Source organism: Gadus chalcogrammus, chromosome 7 (assembly GCF_026213295.1).
Source record: "Gadus chalcogrammus isolate NIFS_2021 chromosome 7, NIFS_Gcha_1.0, whole genome shotgun sequence".
NCBI classification, from domain to species: Eukaryota; Metazoa; Chordata; class Actinopteri; order Gadiformes; family Gadidae; genus Gadus; species Gadus chalcogrammus.
In genome coordinates, this window is record NC_079418.1 from 14,174,894 (window position 1) to 14,186,651 (window position 11,758).

Below are 11,758 nucleotides of genomic sequence, written 5' to 3' on the forward strand. Positions count from 1 at the left end.
TTGTATGCAGAACCGAAAGTTGAACGTGGAATGTTTTCTTAAATAAAGAGAACAAACTTGGGTGGCCTTTGTTGTTTTCTAATACAGGAGGAATACGTTCACAAGCATTTCAGAATGGTTCCCTGCCGGACAAAATATTCAGAGATGGCATGGAAAATATTTGACACAGGTTGCAATCATCAGCCTACTTCAATATGTCCATTATATGACCACTACACTGTATACTTGTCACCAGTCAATAAGTAACTACAGGGTGCATGGAATATTTAAGATTAAAAAATGTATGGACGATGGCTAACCCTTGTGGTTATCTTCTACTCATCATATATAGTTCACATCCATTTGGCCATCCTTTCAAACAAGCGTTTTATTCCGACTTTTATTAGTATAAAGCAATACTTTTTACTATAGGCCTACTTTATTTATCTTTATTTCAGACTCATATAGGTCCATATACACGACAGTACAACAGACAAAACAACAACAAACAAATAAGAAACACAACTAAAAAACATACAGACACTCTCTCCAATGCTTCCAGAGACTATTATAACACGTAATGTTAATGTTTCCACAAAAATAATTCTGTCTCCAGAACTAATTAAACATTGACCCATTGTTTACTTTCCTTTGAGTTTCATTGTCGTTCAATAATCAAGCACTGTTTTCAGCCAATCGGGAGACGGAGAGTTTGTCTGTCAAACTACATGCAGGGCCCCGCGCGCTGCCGATGCGCCGAGCACACAGCTGAAGGACTTAACTCCGCGGGACGTGCGACATTTCCGGCGAGCGCTCGCACTTTAGCCCAGAATTCAGCTTTAAACACCACAGGTTTAGAGACTTGGCGGAAAGGAAATTCTTGAGGTCTGAACCATTTTGAAGCCGATTAGGCATACTCACAGCAACTTTTTGTTAAATGTTTGACCATTGTTTCTTATTTTTTATTGTTAAATTGTATACAATATAACCTTCTGTGAATTTGTATTTCAATGTTATGAGGTTCTATTTTTATGACACTCTACGACACTTCAATCAGGTAAGAGTGAATAGCCTATATATTAAATTGCATCATTATAATCTTAAAAAATGTCAGTTAAAAGTTTTTTAAATTATTACTAAAATGTAACTTTTACAGGTGTTCAATCATCTTCGCTGCTGATCAATAAAAATAAAAAAAAGCAAAAGAGGCCTTTAACCAAACGCACAATCGCAGCCTTCCGATGGTGTTCGCCGACCTCTTGGAGCAGGTTGGCAGCACGGGACGCTTCCAGGTTGTGCACACCACCCTGCTGTGTCTCCCCATCCTCATGATGGCGAGCCAAAACATATTACAAAACTTCGTGGCCGCGGTACCCCCCCATTTCTGCAGCGCCCACACGAACCTCTCCGCTTCCACGCGGATGGGCGCGGCAGAGAAGCTGCGCATAACAGTGCCAATTGATGCAAACGGATCTCCGGAGAAATGCCGGCGTTACGAGTCGCCACAGTGGCATCTGCTGGCCAACAACGGAAGCACAGATCCCGAGGTGTGGGAAGACTCGGAACAGGCGGCCCTTCGGGGCTGCGACGACGGGTGGACTTACGATGAGAGGGAGAGAAGCTCCAGCATTATTTCAGAGGTATCTGTCCAACTTACTATCCGTCCGTCCGTCCACCTACCCCTCTCTCTCCATATCTATCTAACTGTCTCTAATGTGCAATAAGGGGGAGATAGGTTGTTTACTAATTGGTTTCTTTGACTTAAAAATTAACAAATACAAATGCCTAGGAAACGTGTAGTTTTGCAGAGTAAAAAACCTTTAAAGTACAACAGCATACACTGAAACATACTTCTCATTTCCTCAAATATTACTGTCAAGGACAAATTTACTTATGCTATCAAACTCTACGGAACAGAGTGGTTCTGTTACTGAGCTGGACTTAGCTCACACACACATCCCTTAAACCCTTTTGACATGTTTTTCAACTTATTACAGTCAAGCTTACCGGGTTATTATCAGAAACATTACTGAAAGGGGGAGAAATAATGACGAGAGTGATACGGTCTTACCTCAACGGTAACTTTAGGGATTTCACCAAGTAGGCCTACGTGGGCAGAGACGAAAACAATCGATCTCTGGCTACCAGATTAAAACAATTAATTGGGTTATTACAATAAACCAAGAATAGAGTAAACAATATAATATAAACACTTTTTAATGCATTTGAACCATTTTTAAATATGTGATAGATTGGAACTGTTATACTTGATTGTATGTTTTTTATCAAATCACTATTCACTCGTATAATTTTTACATGTCATTAACGAACCAATATGCTTGCGCACAATCAAAATACATAACTTGAACTTCTTTGTGTATTTCTATGTTTCCAGTGGCATCTGGTGTGCAGCCTGCGCTCCCTTAAGTCAATGGGACAGACTGTGTACATGGGGGGCGTGCTCGTGGGAGCGGGGGTCTTTGGAGCATTGGCCGACCGGTAAGTTAATCATTTGGTTCATAATCCTTCTGGAACAGGCACAGCGATCGTCAAACACTCCACAAACTCAGTGGGGTATCACTGCAACAACATTGTTATGTCTGCAGTTCCACCAAACAACCAAAAAGACTTACAAATACATTTGTTTGTTACCTTTTCTTAAGTCTAGAGTTTTATCACACTATGATTTGCATTTATTTTAAATGACATTTGAAAAACATATTTTTGTGATACCTCGCACTTGCATGGATTGCAGGTCGGTCCTGATTGATACATTATCCCAAATTAAACCACAACCTGTCCCTCTGCCTGCTCCTCCCTGCTGTGATGCTCCTGGAGCTTTGGGCGGCGGGTCCTACTGACCATGAGCTACCTGCTGATGGCCGTGAGCGGGACGTGTGCCGCCTTCTCCCCCTCCTTCTCCCTCTTCTGCCTCTTCCGCTTCATGTGTGGCATGGCTCTGTCGGGAGTCGTGCTCAACAGCTTCTCACTCAGTAAGAGAAACAACCGTATTAAATTCACCCAGAGAAGACACAGCACTACTAAAAGACTTCAGACATGGAGGAAAGACGCCAGAAAGACACCCGCAGACAAACCCTAGCGAAAGACATGACACTATAAACACACGAGCAAAAGATTTGATTACACACTGGATATGTTCTGTCTCCCCTAGTCGTGGAATGGATTCCGACTCGCGTGCGGACAGTGATTGGCACGGGGACAGGCTATTGCTACACCATGGGCCAGCTGATCCTGGCGTTGGTGGCCTACTTCATCAGGGACTGGCGCTGGCTGACCTTTGCTGTGTCCTTGCCGTTCTATGTGGCCTTCCTGTACTCCTGGTGAGAGCTCTGGCTGTCCACGCAGAGCAAATAAATAACAAGCAAGCTAATTACAGCCACACATGAGTAACAACGTGCACTCACAGCCGTAGCAAAACATATTGCTACAAAATTATTGTTACATATTTGATAAGATAATACGAGTTTAAAGAGTTTGATTTATTCTGCTCTTCAGTCACTGTTTTTTTTGGAATGAAGCACACCCGTTTATCTAAAGAGATGTACAGTGAATACAGATATTTTAATTTAAGGAGCAGATAGGGGTAAGGTGCCTTATTCAAGGTAGGTTGCCGACATTGGGGATCAAACCCAGTAACTTTCACATCAGAGGCATAATACTTAACTATCTGTGTTTAAACTGCATGAACACCATATTTCAGCAACACACTTTATAACAACACATAAATATAATCTTGTTGGACTCTGTCATGGTAATTTATTGAAACAGTTTCACACCATCCCCACAATGCAATCTTCAATGATCAAGTCAGGGAAATGTTTACCTAAAGGCCAGAGTTGCCTGTGTTCTTACTCATCAAGCAGAAGAATGCATAAGCTGATGCTCCCTTGTGACCGGTAAACCCCAGGTACAAAGGTTGACGTTAGATAACACTAGGAACAAGTAGGGTGGCAAGACACTACAAGGAATAGAAAACAAAGCTTAAATGATTAAAAGTAAACAACCTATGCATTTTTCCATTACACCCCTACAGGTGGCTCCTTGAATCTTCACGATGGCTGGTGCTGAAAAATAAGCCGGAGCAGGCCGTCAAAAACCTCAGACTAGTGGCGCGCTACAATGGTCGCCAAGCCGATGGAGAGAAGATTGACGTGGAGGTAAGAGAGAGGAGGAGCTTGTGATAGTCCGATCCAGCAGCTATAGGCTCAGGCAATGTCCACACTGAGCCGAGGAGATTGATTTTGTGTCCGTTTTTGCGGAATCGTGAGGTCACATAAGGTTATAGGGTCATGGGGGCAGAGGATCATAAGGTCATAGGATCACATGGGTTAATGAGGTTGTGGGGTCACATGAGGTCGAGGGGCCACATGGGGTCACAGGGGGTAGTCATGATTGGTCCGTGTGGGTCCTCAGATGGTGAAGTCGTCCATGAAGAAGGAGATGTCCGGGTGCAAGAGCTCCTACACCACCCTGGACCTGTTCCGCACCCCCACCATGAGGAAGATGACAGTGTGCCTATGCGCCGTCTGGTAGGCCCGCCTTAGTCTTTTTGTCTACCCCCCCCCCGGCAGAACCAATCATGTGCGAGGGTGTACCTGTAGATCACGGTCACAAGATTCCAAAGGGATTCAAATTGCATTGAAGGGGTATTTGACACGACTTTCTATGTGAATAGAGAATACATTTAAGTAAAGCCACATCAAGTTGTATCGCTGCATCCCAGAGGTTCCAGTCTCAAAGGGCTTTACAGGCTATTGGTAAAAGACATCCCTAACTCCCCCAAAGTACTTCAAAGAGTAAGGGAAAAATACCCCGAACCCAGAGCGATTAAGCCTTGCTGGCGTTTTCAGGCCACTCATGTGCAGATGGTTGGCAGTAAATACGCCCATATAATTAGACAGCATACTTCAGACTGCCTTGAAATCTCTTGGTAGTACAGCACTCAAAAGAGTTTTGGCACCACCATGCTAGAGTGTAGGGCTGGCTTCATATGTCGTCATGTATGTCAGTAATAAGTATGTCCTTGAAGAGTTAAAGACAGTGGTGGACTTTGACAAACTGAGTGAGTTATATATTGGACAACAGTGCTTGGATAGATGCTCTCTCTGGAATAAATGTCGGAACAGACAGACAAGGAGGAAGGGGTTGGAGACAGAAGAGAAAGAGCTACAGAGAGAGAAGAGGGGTAGAGAGTGAGATCGGAGAGAAAGAGAGAGCGAGAAGAGAGAAGACAGAAGATCTACTTCATAGTTTTATCCTCATTCATTATAAAGGCATCTCATGTCATATTTAATTTAGACTGAGAAAAAACAACAAATGTATATCACAGGAAGATTTCTCTTCTTATTTAGAGATTACACGAAATTACCTCAATTTACCTCAATTTTAAGTTAAGTCTGGTAAATTGAGTTGGGTAAAGGAAAGTTAGGTAAGTTGAGTTCGGTAAAGTAAAGTTTAGAAGACAGTGTTAGGTAAGTTAAGTTATGTAAAGTTAAATTATGCAAGTTGAGTGAGATCAGTTAGGTAGGTTAAGTTAAGTTAGGTTAGGTTAGTTGAGTACAACACAAGGATTGTTGTTGCCGCAGTGATGGAAGTAGATCTAAAACAGCGAACCGGTCCACGCACCACCTTGAAGGAATCTTCATGACTTCTCCAAAACCACATCTGGATCTGCATCTTTCACAAAACCTCTGCTTGCGGGACAGGTTCTCCACTAGCTTTGCCTACTACGGCCTCTCCATGGACCTCCAGAAGTTTGGCGTGGACATCTACCTGATTCAGGTGATATTCGGTGCTGCGGACATCCCCGCCAAGGTGATCATCAACATCACAATGAGCTACTGCGGTCGCCGGCTCTCGCAGTGTGGGGGCCTGGTCCTGGCCGGCATCACCATTCTGTCCAACCTGTTGGTGCCTTACGGTATGTAACCATAGCAACATACAGTGCCTTACGGTCTGTTAATGTTACGCCCATAAAAGGGGGAGATAGGTTGTTTACTAATTGGTTTCTTTGACTTAAAAATTAACAAATACTAAGGCCTACAGGAAACGTGTAGTTTTGCAGAGTAAAAAACCTTTAAAGTACAACAGCATACATTGAAACATACTTCTCATTTCCTCAAATATTACTGTCAAGGACAAATTTACTTATGCTATCAAACTCTACGGAACAGAGTGGTTCTGTTACTGAGCTGGACTTAGCTCAAACACACATCCCTTAAACCCTCTTGAAATGTTTTCAACTTATTACAGTCAAGCTTACCGGGTTATTATCAGAAACATTACTGAAAGGGGGAGAAATAATCACGAGAGTGATCCGGTCTTACCTCAACGGTAACTTTAGGGATTTCACCAAGTACTTGGACGGAGACGAAAGCAATCGATCTCTGGCTACCAGATTAAAACAATTAATTGGGTAATTAACAATAAACCGAGGATAGACTAAACCATATAATATAAACACTTTTTAATGCATTTGAATCATTTTTAAATATGTGATAGATTTGAACTGTTATACTTAATTGTATGTTTTTTATCAAATCACTATTCACTCATATAATTTTTACATTTCATTAATGAATCAATTTATAGCCCAAACTTGTTGATGCCTTAGGCCGTGTTCACATCTAGTGGTTTTTTTAATCAGCTTGTTTACATTATATTCCTATGGAGCATTTTAAGCGCCTCTCCCAGCGTGCTTTTCTGCCATACAGAGCGTTGAAAGTTCAACTTTCAGGAAGAAAGCGGCCAACGTCAGGCGTCTTTTTGGCAACTGACCAATCACAAGCGGAACATTGACACTTTATCACAAAGGAAACTCTCAACTGTCAAAACAAAAAACAATGGCGGACAAATCACTCGGGAAAGTGCGGTGGAGCGATTAATAGTTTTAATTACAGAACATGTCGAGATCTAAGACATGTCTAATGGGCTCTAGCCTGGATACATAGTAGGCGAGTAACGTCGGGTCTAGAATGGGTTCGTTTCTAGGTGATAGAAAAAGCCCAGCTGCCAGCTTTTTTTTTGGGGGAAAAAACGGTCTGCACAACTTTTCCCTATTACAAAAAAGATGTGAACACGGCCTTACTCTGCATCTACCTTTACAGCCAACCTTTCGTCAGTGTTGGGAAGTTCACTTTCTACGTGAACTAGTTCAAAGTTCAGTTCACAAATTTTAAAATGAACTAGTTCAGTTAAACGTTAATAATTAAAATGTTGAACTAAATTCACAGTTCTAAAAATGAACTAGTTCATAGTTCTTTTTTTCGATATGTTGCTGTGAGCTATTCTTTTTTTCTGGTATTTTGAAAATTGAGCCCCCTTTCTGATTTGTCTAGGATGAAATAAAGTGGTTGAATCAAGTATCGTAGCGAAATACAGTTTCTATCATGTTTTATTGCACATTTAGCGCATTTTGTAAAACCCCTTGATTTCGTTGGCCGGAAACGGAAAGAGGGGATGTTCACGTTTGGTTGTAGTCTTTTCGCTCAGTTCTAGCCCTACTGTTGGGACAGAGAACAGAGCGAAAAGACTACAACCAAACGTAAACAGACCCCCTTTCCGTTTCCGGCCAACAAGCAATGATTCTAGGAGGTATTCTAGTCCGCTGATCGAGCCAGAGAGCTAACGTTATGGATTGTACATATTTATAATTAGAAATTTGTCCCAGCCTTTATATCACAGATACTCTAGGGTCTATAGCATATAACCGCTTTGTCTGATTACAGTTTACTTAATTTTTCACAATTTACCAGCTTTCGCTTTGAAGAATCACCGCGCCATTCGTTTCAATGGGAATCGCGACGGTCTATACATTTAACCGAGTGAGCATGCCGTTCACAGACACCAGAATGAACGAGTTCACAGTAACGTTCATCAGGCAGTAAAACATTACGTTCAGTTCACGTTTGCCCAAAATATGAACGAGTTCATGAACTATCGTTCAATGAACGCGTTCAGGCACAACACTGCCTTCCGTTAGCTTATATCAGCGGTTCCAAACATTTTTCATGGCAGGAACCAGATATTATGTCAGTCAGTATTTTAGCGGTGTTACGGCACGTTTATGATCCTGGTGATAACGAGATGTCTGGCCAGGGATGACGCTCACGCTTCCGCGTGTTCCCGGCAGCGATCATGTGCACTGCGTGGGAAACTACAAGTTCTTCACAGCAGATTTTTTTCATCCAAGAAAAACCAGTCTGAACTAAACAGAACAGTAGGATCAGTTTCAAGTTCGAACGCCTTCATTTCCTTATGGCTATCACCTACTATCCTTTAGCTTTTATTTATAAGAAGTACATTGTATTGCCACTGTATTGCAAATGTTAAAATGGGTGTTAAGTTCGCCTCTTAGTGCTTGTTACATTGAGCGGCTGAAAAAAAAATTGTACCAGGTCCTGAGGGGACTTCTTATGGTATGCAGCTGTAGCAACCTATACACCCAACTAGGAAAATATAAATATACTTTCAAAACATTGTCGATATATTTTAGATTATGTTTAATTTTAATTAAGCATTAAACTTTTTGATCAGTGCTATACAAACAAAAGTGATCTGATTATTTGTTATTAAAAATTAAATTAGTAAATTGTGACTGTCTGTCAACAGTCACACTATGTTTGATAGATTAAAATATATATTTTTACATTTTACAACAACCAGTTAAGAATAAAAGTGCAATAATATTTCTTATGGTCACTAATATTGTTATTAGATAAACAGATGCTGCGAACGTGCCTAGCTGTGCTGGGCAAGGGCTGTCTGGCCGCGTCCTTCAACTGCTGCTACCTGTACTCTGGAGAGCTCTACCCAACTATCCTACGGTAACACCAACTGCTGGTTGCTACCAGGCTGGTTACACGTGAAGACATTCACATCTCTATAATATAGACATATTTATGTACATTTATGTGTATTGATTGACTTTCATGGTTTCATTTCTCTCTCTCCATTCAGACAGTCAGGTCTGGGCTGGGTCAGCATGATGGCGCGGCTGGGGGCCATGGTGGCTCCGTTGGTGCTCCTGCTGGGGGAGTACGTCACCTGGCTCCCAGGCTTAATCTACGGCCTAGTTCCTGTCTTGAGTGGCGTTGCAGCCTTCTTACTGCCCGAGACCCTGAACATACCACTTCCGGACACCATACAGGATGTAGAGGATAGGTAAGGAATGCTTCCTGTAATCAATGGGACTTCTGACTTATTTTGAATAGCCTGTAAAACATTATATCGCTTTAAGGTCCTTTCGAAAGTAAACGTCGACCTAAGTCGATCTTTTCTTTGAGGGGGAAATAGACCATGACATCGATTTTTTTCTAATATGTTCATTATTATTAATAACAATAACACTTCATCCCCAATAATTGTATGCATTTTTTTTTCAAATACAGGGGGACTGGAAGAATCTCCAAGACTGAGAAAAAAGAGGCCATATTCTTACAAGACAACGCAGACAATTTGCTGAAGCAAACATCTTGATCGTCATGGTCAGGGCCGGCGCTGGCCGTTTCGGAGCCCTAGGCGACTCGGAATCAACTTGCGCCCTGGACAGGTCTTGCGAGCGGGGGGGGGGGGGGGGGGTGCTACGCTGACGGTTTCGGGCCGCCCTGACAATTGCTCCCGCGCCCCCTCGCTTCTCCGTTCGCGTCGTATATTTTAATTGATATATTTTTTAATTAAGGGCGCCACCAGAGGGCGCCCCCAACGCATTTGTCGCCCTAGGCGGTCGCCTAGCTCGCCTATGCCGATCGCCGGCCCTGGTCATGGTAGACTTGACTTCTGCTTTGTACTCGTAGCTAATGCTAGCTAGCAAACATTGGCATAACAGCCTTGAACAAATTGTGGCTTGACTTGGCAATGTGTATTTTGGGGTTAATTGTAAGCTGACCTAGCGATCAAAGTCTTAGGGTTTATTCATTAATGTTACAGGACAGCCCATTAAGAAAATGTCTAAGTTAAGTTAATTGTCATGAAATGTGAACAAATGTAACAAACCAAACCATTTCTTTAACAACTAGTTTTAGCTACGTAACTTTTACGGTTACCAAGCGTGACGTTTGAACTGCCCCGCTCCACCTAGGGGACTTTTGCTGGGCTCCTCCAAACACAAGGACGCATGGTGGCGGGGTTGAAAGACTGGTTGATTTAGTTTTTGTTGTTAATGATACACGGCCTGGTGCTCCATATTACCAGGTGTGTGATGATGGCTGGTTTAACCTGTTGCACAATGATTGCTCACTGTGCAGCCTCACCCAGCCCAAGAGTTCAATCAGACTGATGCTGGCCAGGTGAGGCTGCTTAAACAAGTAATCCGACACACACTCCACAGAGACATTTAGAAATGTTGACTACCAGTGCAAGCCTATGGGTTCAAACGCTCTTCTTTTCTGCCATCTGCTGGAGTATATCTGATACTGCATTACACAAGACCAAGTTTGCTTGCTTTAAAGGTGCAAATTGAATGGTGTTTTTTTTTTTACTTTCCTCTTCAAGATTCAAAACAAACCCAAGAATAATACAATCGTAAATCATTTTCCTCTAGTTGTTAAATATCATGTAGTCCTATCAAATATCAACTATCATATATCATAAATGCACACAGCTGTTTTTTTCTTCCGTTTTTTTTTAACAAAAATGAGTACACCATAAAATGATATGAATAAAGATTTATTTTTTCATATGAACAGATGGTTTCATTTTATTTTACAATCTATGACAATCTCGCATTTTTTCACTTTTTTTCTAGCATATTTCCGGAATGACATGAGGGAAGGTTCTTCTCTTTTATTGCTGAATGTTAAATGAAATACACTTTCACTGACTGGAAAATAATTGTCTGCTGATTTTTATTATAATTTTTTCAGTTAATTTTTTTTAAACCATGCATCCATCTAACCTTGAGCACAAGTACATGCAGAGGAGTGGTGTCAGGCGTCTCAAGCTGGGGGGGGGGGAGGGGGGAGAGGGGAGGGGGGAGAGGGGAGAGGGAAATATAAAATTAAACAAAGGCTTTTGAGGGGAGGGGTGTGTGTGGGGGGGGGGGGGGGCATACCTGTTAGCGTCCCAGTATTGGGGTGAGGTTTGGGGGCAAAGTGAAGGAATTATCACATCTAAAACTAGAGGGGGGTGGGGGGGTGGGGTGGGCGGGTTAGAGGATAGAGGTTTGAGACGCGGTACGCTATTGTGACGTGAGACGTTACCGAATAACAGTTCTTCACAGCGATATGCCAGTGTGAGTTTACCATGGGTGGGAGGCTTGGACGAGTAGTGTCTTCCATCTTACTTTGTAAATGTTTCACCAATCACGACCCCATTAGTATACCAGTTGGATGTATCAGGCCTAGTTGTCATCGAAGTGTATATGAGCAGTGATAAAATATTCAACTTCCTTCTCTCGTTTTAATCTCTAGACATCAAAACAATTCCACAGTATATCCTTTAAATGTGATAGTAATCATATTTTTAATGATTTGGTTTCCTTTTTTGGTTTAATTTTTTTTAAATGATTATCAGTGGGTAAAGATCGGGAATGGCTACAGGTGTCCACAAGACAAGAGGCACACGGTACCCCAGCAACAGTAAAATACACAGTACCTCTCAACAGTACGATACAGGAAGTTAAAGACAACATGAGATGCAAATGGACGTTTTCTCCAAACAGACACATTTTTCTGATTGCGTCACCAAGCCCCAGTTGGCTGGGCTTTAAATTCCAACCAATAATAACATGGATAACATTGTTGGGGGGCGTCGCTAAATA

The 11,758-nt window shown here is 42.1% G+C and overlaps 1 protein-coding gene across 2 annotated transcripts; it reads left to right on the forward strand.

Annotated features, from left to right (window-relative positions):
* Positions 1 to 759: 759 nt before the first annotated feature.
* On the forward strand, positions 760 to 9,481 carry LOC130386394 (solute carrier family 22 member 6-like). 2 transcript variants are annotated; one of them, XM_056595297.1, is made up of 11 exons: positions 760 to 1,036; positions 1,136 to 1,619; positions 2,375 to 2,478; positions 2,818 to 2,972; positions 3,152 to 3,320; positions 4,034 to 4,157; positions 4,414 to 4,529; positions 5,706 to 5,920; positions 8,717 to 8,825; positions 8,959 to 9,162; positions 9,390 to 9,481. In XM_056595297.1, the coding sequence occupies exons 2-11, from the start codon at positions 1,221 to 1,223 to the stop codon at positions 9,475 to 9,477; spliced, it is 1,683 nt and encodes a 560-aa protein (XP_056451272.1). In that variant the 5' UTR covers positions 760 to 1,036; positions 1,136 to 1,220; the 3' UTR covers positions 9,478 to 9,481. The 2 variants fall into 2 exon arrangements, with proteins under 2 accessions (XP_056451272.1, XP_056451273.1); XM_056595298.1 differs by having other exon boundaries at positions 8,725 to 8,825; positions 9,390 to 9,473.
* Positions 9,482 to 11,758: the final 2,277 nt, after the last annotated feature.